General features: G+C 36.2%; 1 protein-coding gene across 1 annotated transcript in view; it reads right to left on the reverse strand.

Annotated features, from left to right (window-relative positions):
* Positions 1 to 2,520: 2,520 nt before the first annotated feature.
* arhgap44b (Rho GTPase activating protein 44b) overlaps positions 2,521 to 15,000 on the reverse strand; it is a 56,149-nt gene continuing 43,669 nt past the window's right edge. The window contains exons 15-23 of the mRNA XM_056243388.1: positions 14,551 to 14,642; positions 13,154 to 13,286; positions 13,025 to 13,099; positions 11,985 to 12,167; positions 9,478 to 9,903; positions 7,535 to 7,650; positions 6,617 to 6,952; positions 3,839 to 3,879; positions 2,521 to 2,539 (exon numbers count right to left, since the gene is read on the reverse strand). Coding sequence (XP_056099363.1) covers positions 3,872 to 3,879; positions 6,617 to 6,952; positions 7,535 to 7,650; positions 9,478 to 9,903; positions 11,985 to 12,167; positions 13,025 to 13,099; positions 13,154 to 13,286; positions 14,551 to 14,642 — 1,369 coding nt within the window. The 3' untranslated portion in view covers positions 2,521 to 2,539; positions 3,839 to 3,871. The remainder of the gene's footprint in view (positions 2,540 to 3,838; positions 3,880 to 6,616; positions 6,953 to 7,534; positions 7,651 to 9,477; positions 9,904 to 11,984; positions 12,168 to 13,024; positions 13,100 to 13,153; positions 13,287 to 14,550; positions 14,643 to 15,000) is intronic.

Here is a 15,000-nt window from a genome sequence, read left to right on the forward strand (position 1 = left end):
AGTCCTGTTCTCTGAGTCTCACACACACACACACACAAACTCGCTCAGTCCTGTTCTCTGAGTCTCACACACACACACTCGCTCAGTCCTGTTCTCTGAGTCTCACACACACACACACACACTCGCTCAGTCCTGTTCTCTGAGTCTCACACACACACACACACACACACTCGCTCAGTCCTGTTCTCTGAGTCTCTCACACACACACACACTCGCTCAGTCCTGTTCTCTGAGTCTCACACACACACTCGCTCAGTCCTGTTCTCTGAGTCTCACACACACACACACACACACACACACTCGCTCAGTCCTGTTCTCTGAGTCTCACACACACACACACACACTCGCTCAATCCTGTTCTCTGAGTCTCACACACACACACTCGCTCAGTCCTGTTCTCTGAGTCTCACACACACACACACACTCGCTCAGTCCTGTTCTCTGAGTCTCTCACACACACACACACTCGCTCAGTCCTGTTCTCTGAGTCTCACACACACACACTCGCTCAGTCCTGTTCTCTGAGTCTCACACACACACACACACACAGACTCGCTCAGTCCTGTTCTCTGAGTCTCACACACACACACACACACACTCGCTCAGTCCTGTTCTCTGAGTCTCACACACACACACTCGCTCAGTCCTGTTCTCTGAGTCTCACACACACACACACTCGCTCACTCAGTCCTGTTCTCTGAGTCTCACACACACACACACACACTCGCTCAGTCCTGTTCTCTGAGTCTCACACACACACACTCGCTCAGTCCTGTTCTCTGAGTCTCACACACACTCGCTCTCAGTTCATCGGTGCATCTGAATGATTCTTCCCTTCACAGGAATCATATTAGTGTATGTACACACACCAGCAGTGTCTGAAGCAAAAAATAATATTGTCTGTATATATTTATATTTATATAGCGAGAGAAAGAGATTCATAAATATTTGACCTTTGATTCTATAGACTATGTACATGTGGATGAACAGCATTTACACAAGCTAATACTTACAGCACAGTTTATGAATTATTATTAATAACACGACTGACGCCAGTGATCAGCCTTCGTTCGGTCAGAACAGGAAAACCAGGGAACTTTAACCCTCGGACGCACGATGTCCGCTAGATTAGACAAACTTTAGGATATTTTCATCATTGAAGGAGGGATAGATGATGACCTTTGACCCCGGGGAAAATCTACAATATCTGCTACTGTAGTGGTCAGACATATTAAATACTCTCTCAAAATATAATCATTCCATGTGTTGGTGTGGGATTTCAGGTCATGCGTCAAAGGGTTAAAATGTGGTTTCCAGGTCTGGAAAATTCATTTGATTTTAAATAATGTTATCCAGGATTTCCTGTAAGAGTCATGGATTCACTGATCATAAGGACATCATAAACATGATAAAAACATTCAGAAACTGCTGATTTCTGTTCAGCAAACATATTGTTATATGAAATTAAAGAACTTTATATCTGTTTTAATTTTGATATTTTCTGTAATCCTTTATATATTATCTTTAATTATTCAATAAGGTTTAATATACAAACTCTTCAAACGTCCAGCATTCACTCACAGATCCTGGAGAAACTTCAGGGAAATGTTCATCTTTTTATCCTGACAGTGACGACACCATAAATAAACATTTCTATAAACAAAAAAAATTCTGAAAAGGTCAGTAAGATTTTTTTTTTAAATAATTATATTTTTATTCATTGAGGATGCATTAAATTATTTAAAAATGACAATTAAGACATTTATAATGTTACAAAAGATTCTACTTCAAATTAATGCTGTTCTTCTGAACTTTCTATTCATCAAAAAAAAGATCAAATTTAACTGTTTTAACACTGATAATAATCATAAATGTTTCTTGAGCATCAGATCCTCATATTAGAGTGATTTGTGAAGGATCATGTGACTCTGAAGACTGGAGTAATGATGCTGAACACTCAGCTTTGATCACAGGAATAAATTACACTTTACTATATATTCACATAGAAAACAGCTGATTAACATTAGAATAATATTTCACTATTTTACAGTATTTTTGATCAAATAAATGCAGCTTTGATGAGCAGAAGAGACTCTTTCAAAAACAAAAAAATCTTACTGACCCCAAACGTCTGATGCATCGACCGTGAACGGCCTCAAACTATCTAAGATTTAAAATCCGAGGACAAACCACAGCGAGATCATGCTTAACAATCTCCATAATCATGAGGACGAATCAGAGAATCGACTGACCCAAACGTACATCACACGAACCTCAAGGCAAAAGTGCAAGAACTCGGATAAGGCAAATAGAAAACAAAGGAGACGTGAAACTGTAAAAACATAAGACGTGTAGATGTCCTGACGTCTGTGGATCCAGCGCCGGTTCATGTGGACTATACAAGCTCGCTTGTGCGGTGAGGGGAAGGAGCAAAGCATTGTGGGTCATAGGGCAGTGCTCTCGATCTCCTCTTCCGAGTCCAGCAGAGACACTGAGTTCCTGTAGGGGGCGCCGGAGCTCCCGTCCACATCACACGAGTCTGCAGGGAGAACACAACACTGTTAGACGAGGACAGAACAACAACATTAAAAATATACTCGTGTTTTTGTGCTGGTTTGGAGATGAAGAAAAAAAAAAAGTGTAAATGACTCCATTCAAGTGTCGTACAGTAACTAACAACAAGTGTTCAGTACAGTACAGATCTATGAACAGCAGTGAAGATTTCTGTTAAAGACACTGGGAATCAAAGGTTTGGGGTCGTGAGATTTCCTAATGTTTCTATCAAGGCTGCATTTATATGATCAACAATACTGTAAAACAGTGAAATATTATTCTAATGTAAATCAGCTGTTTTCTATGTGAATATACAGTAAAGTGTAATTTATTCCTGTGATCAAAGCTGAATGTTCAGCATCATTACTCCAGTCTTCAGTGTCACATGATCCTTCAGAAATCACTCTAATATGATGATTTGATGCTCAAGACACATTTATGATTATTATCAATGTTGAAAACAGTTCATATTTTTGTGGAAACTGATACATCTTTTTATTTTTCAGGATTCTTTGATGAATTGAAAGTTCAAAAGAACAGCATTTATTTGAAATATAATCTTTTGTAACATTATAAATGTCTTTACTGCCATTTTCGATCAATTTAATGCATCCTTGCTGAATAAAAGTATTAATTACTTTAAAAAAATCTTACTGACCCCAAACTTTTGAACAGTTTAAAGCATCTGACAAGAATTGTTAAAATCCTTCTTAAATCCTGCAAAACATAATATTGGAGGTGAAATTCACATCCAGTGACTGAACACTTTACAAACACATATTATTTGCACCAAAAATGAACATTCTGTCATAATTTACTCACAATCATGTTCAAACCTGTACGGTTATTTCTTCTTCTTCTTCAGTGGAACACAAAAGTAGTATAATCATGCAGCTCAAATAAGAATAATAAATAAATAGATGATCATAACTGTCATCCATACTGCACTATAGTCCCAGTCACATGATGCTGTGTGTGAAACTGAACGATGTTTGACATCATTGCGCTGCAGTCCAGAAGATACTGCAATATAATAATTATATATTCAAGGTGTTTCTATTGTTATTGCATGATTCTTTAAGAGTTTATGGAACTGGGGTTCAACAGGGAACAGCAGGGGTGTGTGTTGACGAACTAACACACATGTGAGATGGGGGAGCGAGTGTGTGTTTAAAGTGAAGGACGGATGGTGATGCGGATCACAGACACGCGAGAGCCATGCGGGACAGCGCCATGCGTTAGTGATGATGGCGGGTGAGTTCACACACACACACACACTGCTTACCCTTCTGAGCCAAAGCCCACTGACCCCCCGACCTCACACCGCTGCAAAACAACACAAAACCACCTGAACCCAACAGATATGATATAACACACACACACACACACACACACACACTCACGTCTGCGTTCTCTTCGTCTCGGTTTCAAACAGTCCACAGCAAATAATATAACTATTATAATCGTGTCAAGGCAATATAATAGTGCAATTCGACAATATAACTTTATCTTCAAGTTTGCTCACATAGTTAAAGGAAATGTCAGAATTAAAAAAAAATTATTCATATAGCTGTACTGTAATAGAAAATTATATTATTATTTTTAAACACTACATTTTTATTTCACAGTGAAATATTATAATAGCATAGCAATATTCAATATTCTTTCATTAAATTATAATAATAATAATAATAATTAGAAATATATTATTTTAGTCATATTGATATATTATCAAGATTTTGGCCAAATTATGCAGCCTTACAAACAGATTATTTTTAAATCACATTTTAAAACACAAATCGCCATTTTTTAAACAGAAGAATCACAGCTGGAATTTGTACAGTTGTACTGTAAAATAAAAATGATTATTTACATATGTATTTTTTTAAATAACATTTTACAGTGAAATATTATAATAGTGAAACTCCATATTTTATTAATAATAATCATTAAAATAATAATCATTACTATTATTATAGTCATATTGATATACAAAAAATTGGGCCTAATTGTGCAGCCTTATAAACACATCACACCTGGAGTTTTTTAAAGTGCCCCTATTATGCTGTTATTAATCGCTCATAATGTTGTTTTAGAGTCTCCTATAATAGTTTTACATGCATATAAACACTTCCTCATAATCTCCACTGCAGCTTCAGCTCTTTCCTCTCAGTGTCTGAAACGCTTCCATCAAGGATTCAGTCTCTCTAAGCTCCGCCTCTCTGAGAGCTGCTCTGCTCTGATTGGTCAGAAAGCAAACGCTCATTATCATATCTGAATCTCAGCTCTTGATCACAGTGATACGAACAGTGACGATGGCGTGGGTTTCACCGTCTCAATCTCAGAAAACAGCGTCTCCTCGACACGAACAACACGAGCCGAACTCTTCCAGTCTCAGATACACTACAGTGTTTGAGGGCGGAGCTAAGAGACGCTGCTCAGCCATTGGGTGAAATTATGCACATTTGTTACATAGGTATGTAACAGGAAGTGACACACACACAGACTGGAATTAATGACGACTCATTTTAGTTTAGAATCGATTCTTTCTTTTAGGAGAGAAAAACTCCATTTATCTTTGATCTTGGAAACTTTGCAGACCTTTTACATTCACAAACTATGGAAGCTTGTTTACGCCACAGAATAAAAAATAAAAAGGTAATTGCGACTTTTTATCCCACAATTCTGACTTTTTTTTCTCTCACAATTGCGAGTTTACATCTGGCAATTCTGACTTTTTAGTCAGAATTGCGTGATATATACCCGGTAGTCAGAATTGTGTGATATATACCCGGTAGTCAGAATTGTGTGATATATAGTCAGAATTGTGTTATATAGTCAGAATTGTGTGATATATAGTCAGAATTGTGTTATATAGTCAGAATTTGTGTTATATAGTCAGAATTTGTGTTATACAGTCAGCATTGTGTTATATATAGTCAGAATTTGTGTTATATAGTTAGAATTTGTGTTATAAAGTCAGAATTGCGTTATATATAGTCAGAATTTGTTAGTCAGAATTGCGTTATATATAGTCAGAATTTGTTATATAGTCAGAATTTGTGTTATATAGTCAGAATTGCGTTATATATAGTCAGAATTTGTGTTATATAGGCAGAATTGTGTTATATATAGTCAGAATTTGTGTTATATAGGCAGAATTGTGTGATATATAGTCAGAATTTGTGTTATATAGTCAGAATGTGTTATATAGTCAGCATTGCGTTATATATAGTCAGAATTTGTGTTACATAGTTAGAATTTGTGTTATATAGTCAGAATTGCGTTATATATAGTCAGAATTTGTGTTATATAGGCAGAATTGTGTGATATATAGTCAGAATTGTGTTATATAGGCAGAATTGTGTGATATATAGTCAGAATTTGTGTTATATAGTCAGAATTTGTCATAGTCAGAATTACGTTATATAGTCAGAATTTGTTATATAGTCAGAATTTGTGTTATATAGTCAGCATTGCGTTATATATAGTCAGAATTGTGTTATATAGTTAGAATTTGTGTTATATAGTCAGAATTGCGTTATATATAGTCAGAATTTGTTATATAGTCAGAATTGCGTTATATATAGTCAGAATTTGTTATATAGTCAGAATTTGTGTTATATAGTCAGAATTGCATTATATATAGTCAGAATTTGTGTTGTATAGGCAGAATTGTGTGATATATAGTCAGAATTGTGTTATATAGTCAGAATTGCGTGATGAAAGTCGCAATTACCTTTTTTATTTTTTATTCTGTGGCAGAAAGAAGCTTCCATAGTTTGTGAATGTAACAGGTCCGCAAAGTCAGAAATGTGAGTTTATATCACGCAATTCTGACTTTATATCATGCAATTCTGACATAAAAAGTCAGAATTGCCAGATGTAAACTTGCAATTGTGAGAAAAAAAGTCAGAAATGTTTTTTTCTGAGCCAGAAACAAGCCACCATAACAAACAGCTCTATTATAAATGAAAGGTAATATTCATAATAGGGGCACTTTAAAGCAGTTTTCACCTAAACATCACACTGAGATATGCATGTGCAGACGGGCCAGGTTCACCTGTGGACATGCTCTCCGCCGCCGCCAGCCCGTGCAGACCCGCGTGCTCCTCGGGCTCCTGCGGGCTCAGACCGGCACCGGGGGGCTGTGGGGGGGGCAGGCTGGGTCTGTGCCGGGGGGGTTTGGCCACGGGCCGGGACCGGGGCAGGGTGCCGCTCAGCGGAGGCGGGGACGAGAGTGTGTGTCCGTGTCCCGGCGAGCTCTGAGAGTAACTGAAGCTGTATAGTGACGGGGTGCTGGGAGGAGTCGGAGACAGACTCACCGGAGACGGACCCGGAGACACATCCGGCGGAGAAAACACACTCTTGGGGGGGATGGGGGCCAGCTTTTTGGAAACTGAAAGAAAAAGAAAGAATTCGGTTTTCTAGATGCTAAAAAAATTAACATTCTGGAGGGAATGCGTTTGCATAATAATTGCAAATTTTCTATTTTTTATTTATTTATATTTTTAGTCATTATCTATTCATGCACAAAAAAGTGTTTGCATATTAATTGCAAAAAAAAAAAGAAAAAAAAAAAAAGATTCATTTATTTCCAGTCACTATCTATTCATGCACAAGCTAAAAATGGCTGAAATATTAAAGATATAGTGTATGTAGATACTAAAAATGATCATTTAGGTGCTGGTGAAATAAATATAAATATGATTCATTAAAAAAAGTCATTAAAAATGAATGTTCTGGAGGGAAAGCGTTTGCATATTAATTTGCAAAAAGAATAAAAAATAAAATTCACTTGAAATGCATTGCTGTTTTATTTCCAGTCACTTTCTATTCATGCACAAGCTGGTGAAATAAATAGAAATATGATTAATTAAAAATAAATCCTTGTAGCTGCTATAAATGAAGCTGAAATGCATTGATTACTATTTTATTATGTTGCTTGTTTGGTCTATTCATGCACACGCTGAACACACACCTTTACGCAGTGTGTGAGGACTCTGGTCTGAGAGCTGGTTCTGTCCACCAGAGGGAGCTGTTGGTGAGAGTCCTCTTTGACCAATCACAGGTGAGAGCTCCTTATTCTTCTGAGTGCTGATGACAGACACAGACATCCATTAACCACACACACACACACACACACACACGACTTCTGAACATTAAAATGAATAAACCTACAAACTTAAATCGTGTACGTTTGGCAACACATTTGTCCCCAAAATTGATGTAAATCTGATAAAACCTCCACTTACTGATGTTGGGAAAAACAACAACAAATAAATAAGTAATAAATACATCATGTTAAGTGTAACATTTCAGTAAGAAATATCCATGCTAGTGTGACAGCAGGTCAAAAGCAAAGATAAAAATCCCTGAATTTGGCAGCTGGGATTTTTGCTAATTTTAGTGCATAAAGCAGCGCAGGGAAAGACTTCAAGAAAACCTTCTTGAGCATATTCATAACAGAAGAGTTTTGAATGCTAAATGTTACTGTAATGAAAACTTTATTTTTAAATAACTTCATAAAGGCCCCGATATACATTTTTTCACTGGCTGGTGAACGCCTCTGAACTCCCATTGGTCCGTGTTGTGATGATGTAATAGGTGGGCATGGCTCTGAGGCTCCGCCTTCTTTGAGGTGTAAATTTCCGGTTAATTTCTTCTGTTCTTCAGACACTGGAGAGACGCTTTATAGTAGAAACTGAAGTTGTAACGTGACACTGACACTGTTTTTCATGTTTAATACTGTAAAAGCTGCTGCTTTAAAGCCATCTATTGTATAAATAAACGTGATGTGACTTGATTGAGTCTCAGAGCTGCTGCAGACATATCCACATCGCTACGATCAGATGCTTTCTGAACTGCTGTTTTCTCATTTTTGTTGTGTGTTTATTTTTGTTATTAAGTGTGCAGCACATATTTACATATTCATTTTCAATATATTCATCAAAGTCCCCCTGTAGTAAAAAAATGAATCACTTAAAACTCATCTTTGATCACCAAAATTACATATTTAAAAGTTTTTTTCCTTGGGAAAAAAAATCTTCATGTCTTAAAATATCTTGAATGTAACTCGACACCCTCGCCTCATTTAGTATACGCGATTCTATGAATACGCAAATGAGCCCCGCCTCCACTCACTCCCTCAGCTCAGAGATCCACTGGTTGACGATCACACGTTGATCTGATTGGTTACTGTCTTTGGTTCACTGCAGTTTTAAGCAGAACATTTTTTATGATTTATGAATTTACACATGGTTTGTGTTAAAGCAGATTAAAAACACCACATAGACAGATAAACAACATTAACAGCTGGATTTTCACCACAGGGGGACTTTAACTAGTTAGTTCGCTAACTAAGGTATAGAACGAAAAAGACATTTGCTGTGAGTATATCAGGGCTTATTTAATAATCATCTTGCGATCGTTGAGCATAACTGGTGTGCTCTGATGGTGATCAATAATATTTAAAGTCCGAAGCTCAAACTGCTGGTTCTGCTCGGGTAGTTACTGTCATGGAAACTGTTTTTATTCATTGTTTTATTAGATTGATGATATTTTCCTACTCCTCCTTCAAATGTTGTCCAATTCTTACAAAACTTGGCTCAGATGATCTTTGGACTGAGCCGCACAGAAATGTCTAAACTGATTTTTTTAAATTAATCTTTGTTCAAAAGTTATGGTTTCGCAAACTTAACGAGGTCGACCCAAAATTGGTTCAGAGGCTGTATCTCGGCCAAAGTTTGGTCAATCAAAACAAAAATTGGTGCGCTTCATCGGAACCATGATTCGAGGGGCCATGCCAAATTTGGGAACAGCGCCACCTACAGGTCATGAGATATGGAAAATGGCTATTTTGGCCAATAACTTTTGAAATGTATTTTCCTAATTAGCTAGAGAAAGGTTCAATGGTCATATTACCTATGCGCTCTGAGTCCTCTCTCTGGATTACAGGCCCACGGCGGCGGAGCGTGAGGGCTAAAGTTCGGATGGCAGGGGTCGTGGCGGGGCAGAACGAGCGGGGGTTTGATGTACACGGGCGGGGGGGGCGCGTGCGGGGGGCAGGGGTCAGAGGTCAGCGAGCCCTGTTTGGGCAGGTGCAGGACACTGGGTTTGGGGTTGGAGTTGATGTCCAGAGAGGTGGAGGACAGGAGGAGTGGAGAGCGGGGGAACATCGGGAGAGGAACACACTCGGGACCGGGACCGGGACGAGGGTGTGTTCGGGAGTGAGGGAGAGAGAACGAGGAGAACGAGGAAGAGGAGGAAGAAGGGAACGGGTATGGAGGAGGCGGCCTCTCCTCCTCAGGGGACCGGCACACGACACAGGACTCCCGATAATCCTCTGAGCTGCAAACATGTTGAAGGTTGACAGATAAAACGGGACTGAGAGCAGCGGGAGCTGGCGTGTGGGATGCAGCGATCAGGAATATTCAGGGGTCAATACGTTCAGCTTTTCTGTGGTAACCTTATATTAATTAATTATGAATAAATACATATTATTAAAGTATTTATGTATTTACATTAACTAATTAATATTAAGAATTAAATTAGGAATATTTATTGATTGATTCAGTGCTCTGGAATATTCAGGGATCAATACGTGCGCTTTTCTGGGGCGATGTTATGTTAATGAGTGCAGTTGTCTACAGTGCCGACGTACTTCAATTAATTATATGAATACAATTAATATTTATTCATTTTAATTAATCATTGATTTAGTGATATTATTAATAAATTATAATTAAAATTATTAAGCATTAATAATTAAAATAGTGTTATTACTCTTAATTATTACTTATTTAATTACATTAATTAAATAATTAAATTAGAAATAGTTATTAATATAATCATAATAATTATTTGATTGTGAATTAAAATAGTAAATATTAAAAATGGTATGTATTAATATTAATTAATCATTGATGATAATAATAATTAATTAATTGACTATTCACACAAATAGTAAATGTTAAAAATATTAATTATTAAAATAATTATTTATTAATAATAATTAATCATTGATTTAATTATATTAAAATTAATATAAATATATATAAATTACTAATCAATTATAATTAAATTATTAATAAATAATTATGATTAAATATTAATAATTAAGTATTTATTTATTTATTTACAATTAATATATAATATTAATAAATAATAATACAAATGATAATATTAAATAATACATTTTATAAATATTTCTTAGTATCAATAATTGATTGTAATTAAACAAATAGTAAATATAAATAATACAAAAATATTATAAAATTTTATATAATTTATTTAATTATATTTTATATTATATTATTAAATTAACTAAATGATTAATCGCGTAATAAATAATATTATAATCCATAATTAACATTTATAATTTTAAAACATGCATAATGGCTACAAATGTATATGAAACTGTGCAGTTTTTATTGCCTTTTGAAACTATAGTAATCCACCATATAATTTTTCCACTACTCTTTTGGACAGAGTGTAAGTTTTGAACATTAAAATATTCCTGATATCACAAACAGCAGTGAATAAAACACAAGGCCTGTCTAAAGCTTCACACATTCATCAACAAACACGAGTGATTATGAGTCTCAAGTGCATTCTGAGATATCTAGGATCATAAAGTAATATATCATCAGGATTCACACTGTCAACATAATGAGGAATAGTTCAAACACTGAGAAAGAGAATCAGTGAATAATGACTTAACATACAGGTTTGGACTAACCGGATATCTGAACTTTGGAGCTTCAATTCAGCCAACTAGAAATGATCAAAACTGAACGTTTCGTTGCTTTACTTTATGCTTTAAATCACAAATGTTATTTATTTGGACTGCTTTATATGAGAATCAAGTGTGATATACAGTCAAACCTACATTTATTCACACACCTTCAACATTTCTCACATTATCAGTTTATTCACTATATAGAAAATGGTAATAAACATGAGCAGAACTCAGAGTTATTAAATCAGTGGATATTTGACTGGTTTTGTCCGTCCTTCTGTTAGACTCTCACACATGAATTATGTTGAATATCTGTCAGCTGTTAAATTTAACTCCACAATTAGATAATACCAGTTTAGCTCAACCAGTGACCAAGCAATGCTTCATGTTGTTCAGTGTGTGTGTAAAAAGAGCATTAGCAGTTACAGAAAACACACTGAAGAAAACACGATCAGCTCAAAGTGGAGGAATAGTTTTAGTCCCAAATGTTTACTGTATGAAGAATATTTTGGGTGTAATATGTCACAGTTTACTTTATTTTGCTCTCCTCACTTACAGAAATGAACTCCTAATAAAAAAATATCAACAATTATATCTGGTGTCTGGATAATTTTTGGTTTGACTGTATATGTTTTCAGCTGGCTGAACTGAGCATTACGTGTCTGGATTCCTATTGGTCGTCTTGGTTTACCTGGTCCTATCGCTGCTGATGGGGGGCGGAGTCTGTGAGGGGGAGGCGGAGACATCGTCCGCTTGCTCGGGGTACAGCGAATCAGAGAGCGGCTGAACGCTGGGGGGCGTCGACGAACTCTTACGGGACGATGAGGAACCTCTTCGAGAAACCCATGAAGTGTCCATCACTCGCACTCCCATGCTGCAACGGGGCAGACAGACGGCCAATCAGATCCCTCGAAACAAGCCCAGTAATACACTACTGTTCAAAAGTTCGGCGTCAGTAAGAAATTAATACTTTTATTCAGCAAGGACACATTAAACTGATCAAAAGTGACAGTAAAGACGTTTATAATGTTACAAAAGATTCTATTTCAAAGAAATGCTATAAAATTTTCAATTCAATCAAAGAATCCTGAAAAACGAATGAATCAGTTTCCACAAAAAAAAAGTTTTCAAATAATCATAAATGTGTCTTGAGCATCAGATCATCATATTAGAGTTAGAATTAGACACTGAAGACTGGAGTAATGATGCTGAAAATTCAGCTTTGATCACAGGAATAAATTACACTTTACTATATATTCACATAGAAAACAGATGATTTACATTAGAATAATATTTCACTATTTTACACAGTATATTTGATCAAATAAATGCAGCCTTGGTGAGCAGAAGCAACTTTTGAACAGAGTTGTTTGATTAATGTTAATTAATTAACGAATTACAAAATATAACAGATTTTGGAAATACAACATCATGAAATACCCTTGAAAAATGTTAATATGCCATAATTCATGTCACTTAATCAACGTTCCTCACAAGCATCCTCAGCTGCCAGGAAGAAACACAAACACCACGAGCGTTTGCAGGGAATCAGGAAAGTTGAGACTGACACAACAGAAGGAGACAGAAGCGTCACCGTACCTTTGAATCTTCCTAATGCTGCGATAGTGGAATAAAAGCAGAAGCATCAGTGATTCAAACCCAAAGCAGAGAGGAGAGGACAGCACGAGAGCGCTCACACACTCACACACACACACGCTCACACAAACGGACCCGTCTTTCTTGTAGAACTCCAGCATCATGTTGTCGGTGGCCACGCTGAGGGGTCGCCGGCTCTGGTCCGAAAGCCTGCGATCTGATTGGTCCATGGGCTGCCTGCGCTCTGATTGGTCCATGGGCTGCCTGCGCTCTGATTGGTCCATGGGCTGCCTGCGCTCTGATTGGTCCATGTCAGGCGAAGGCATCGAGCTGTAGTTGGCGTTGTGATTGGTGTGGACGGGGCTGCCGTAGTTGCCCGTCACATTAAACTCGATCTCTGCAAACAGAACCGGTTTTCATTAAGTTACATACAGGTGAAACTCGAAAAATGAGAATATGGTGCAAAAGTTCATTTATTTCAGTAATTCAACTTAAAAGGTGAAACTAATATATTATATAGACTCATTACATGCAAAGTGAGATATTTCAAGCCTTTATTTGTTATAATTGTGATGATTATGGCTTACAGATATGAAAACCCCAAATTCAAAATTAGAATATTGTGAAAAGGTTTTCTGTAATCCTGTAATCATAAAAATTATAACAAATAAAGGCTTGAAATATCTCACTTTGCATGTAATGAGTCTATATAATATATTAGTTTCACCTTTTAAGTTGAATTACTGAAATAAATGAACTTTTGCACCATATTCTCATTTTTCGAGTTTCACCTGTATGTGTGTGTTAAATTTAATATATATATATATATTAAATTTTCAAGTACCTCTTCGTAATTATGGCTCTTTTCAAGGATTTTCCAGAACTTTAATATCAAAAAGTCAAATTCAAGTACTTTAAGCAGCTTGTACGAACCCTGCATTAAGCAACATACAGTATGCTACATAATTCAGACATACTGTATATTATTACATAGGGCTGTACAATACATCGTGTCACAATCAATTTTTTTTACAGTCTAAGGTCATAATATATTGCAATATTGCACAGAATTTTTTATTTTGGTTGAACTATCCAGAGATACATATTGATGCATTTTTGTATTTCAGTTTCAGTTTCAGATCTGAACCAAAATAAAAAATTCTGTGTGAGAAAAAAATTCAAGTTTACAGAGTTTCAGTGTCAGTGTATACATTAAACTACTACATATAATGGTGATATAATGTTTAATAATGCAATGGGGAATATTTGTGTCCTGATAATGCTAAATGTCTTGTTACCAGTAAAAAGTGGCCGACATTATTTTAAATATATCTACTCAGTGACAGAGTGAAAGCATTTGGATAAAATATTTCAGTGTTTTCAGCTTCAGAATTATGAATATTGTTATTCTGGTGTCTCTATTGTCCTGTGCTTTGGGTTTCACACTATAATATTAAATTTAGCATTTTAATCAATAGTACATTTTTTGTTAACATTTTATCATATGTCTTGGAGTATCACAATAATATGGTATCGTGAGTCAGTATCGTGATATGAATCGAATCGTGACATGTATCGCTACACCGCTATTATTACAGTGATATTAACACGTCTGATAATAATCCAGCTTTTGAGGTTATTCATATATATATATATCTCACCGCCAGGGAAGAACCAATCAGCATGCTGGATAATGGGCTCGATGATCCCGACGATCTGCAGCGAGACTGTGGTCATCATCTCCGTAATGTTCCTGAGAGGATCCAGACACACGAGTGAGGAGTGTGTAAAGATGCTGAAGGTGTGTGTGTGTGTGTGTGTCAAGTCAACTCACAAGTTTACAACACAGAGTGTTTCAAAGCAGCTTTACAGAGATAACAGGAAAATAATTCAACAGAGTTTGTTTCTAGAAGAGAATAGCGCCACAGTCCAGCTTAAGCAAGTTCAGTGATGGTTCATTTTTGTTGTAAAAAAAGTTATTTATTTAGTTCATTTATATATATATAGCCGCTCCGGAGAAAACCATGATGTCATCGTCCAGCTCAGTTCAGTTCTCATATAATGCTGTCAATGCAGGAGATCAATAATATTGTTGAATATTAGATTAAATG

This window comes from Rhinichthys klamathensis, unplaced genomic scaffold (genome assembly GCF_029890125.1).
Source record: "Rhinichthys klamathensis goyatoka isolate OS25496 unplaced genomic scaffold, OSU_Roscu_1.1 h1tg000789l_1, whole genome shotgun sequence".
In the NCBI taxonomy this organism is placed as follows: Eukaryota; Metazoa; Chordata; class Actinopteri; order Cypriniformes; family Leuciscidae; genus Rhinichthys; species Rhinichthys klamathensis.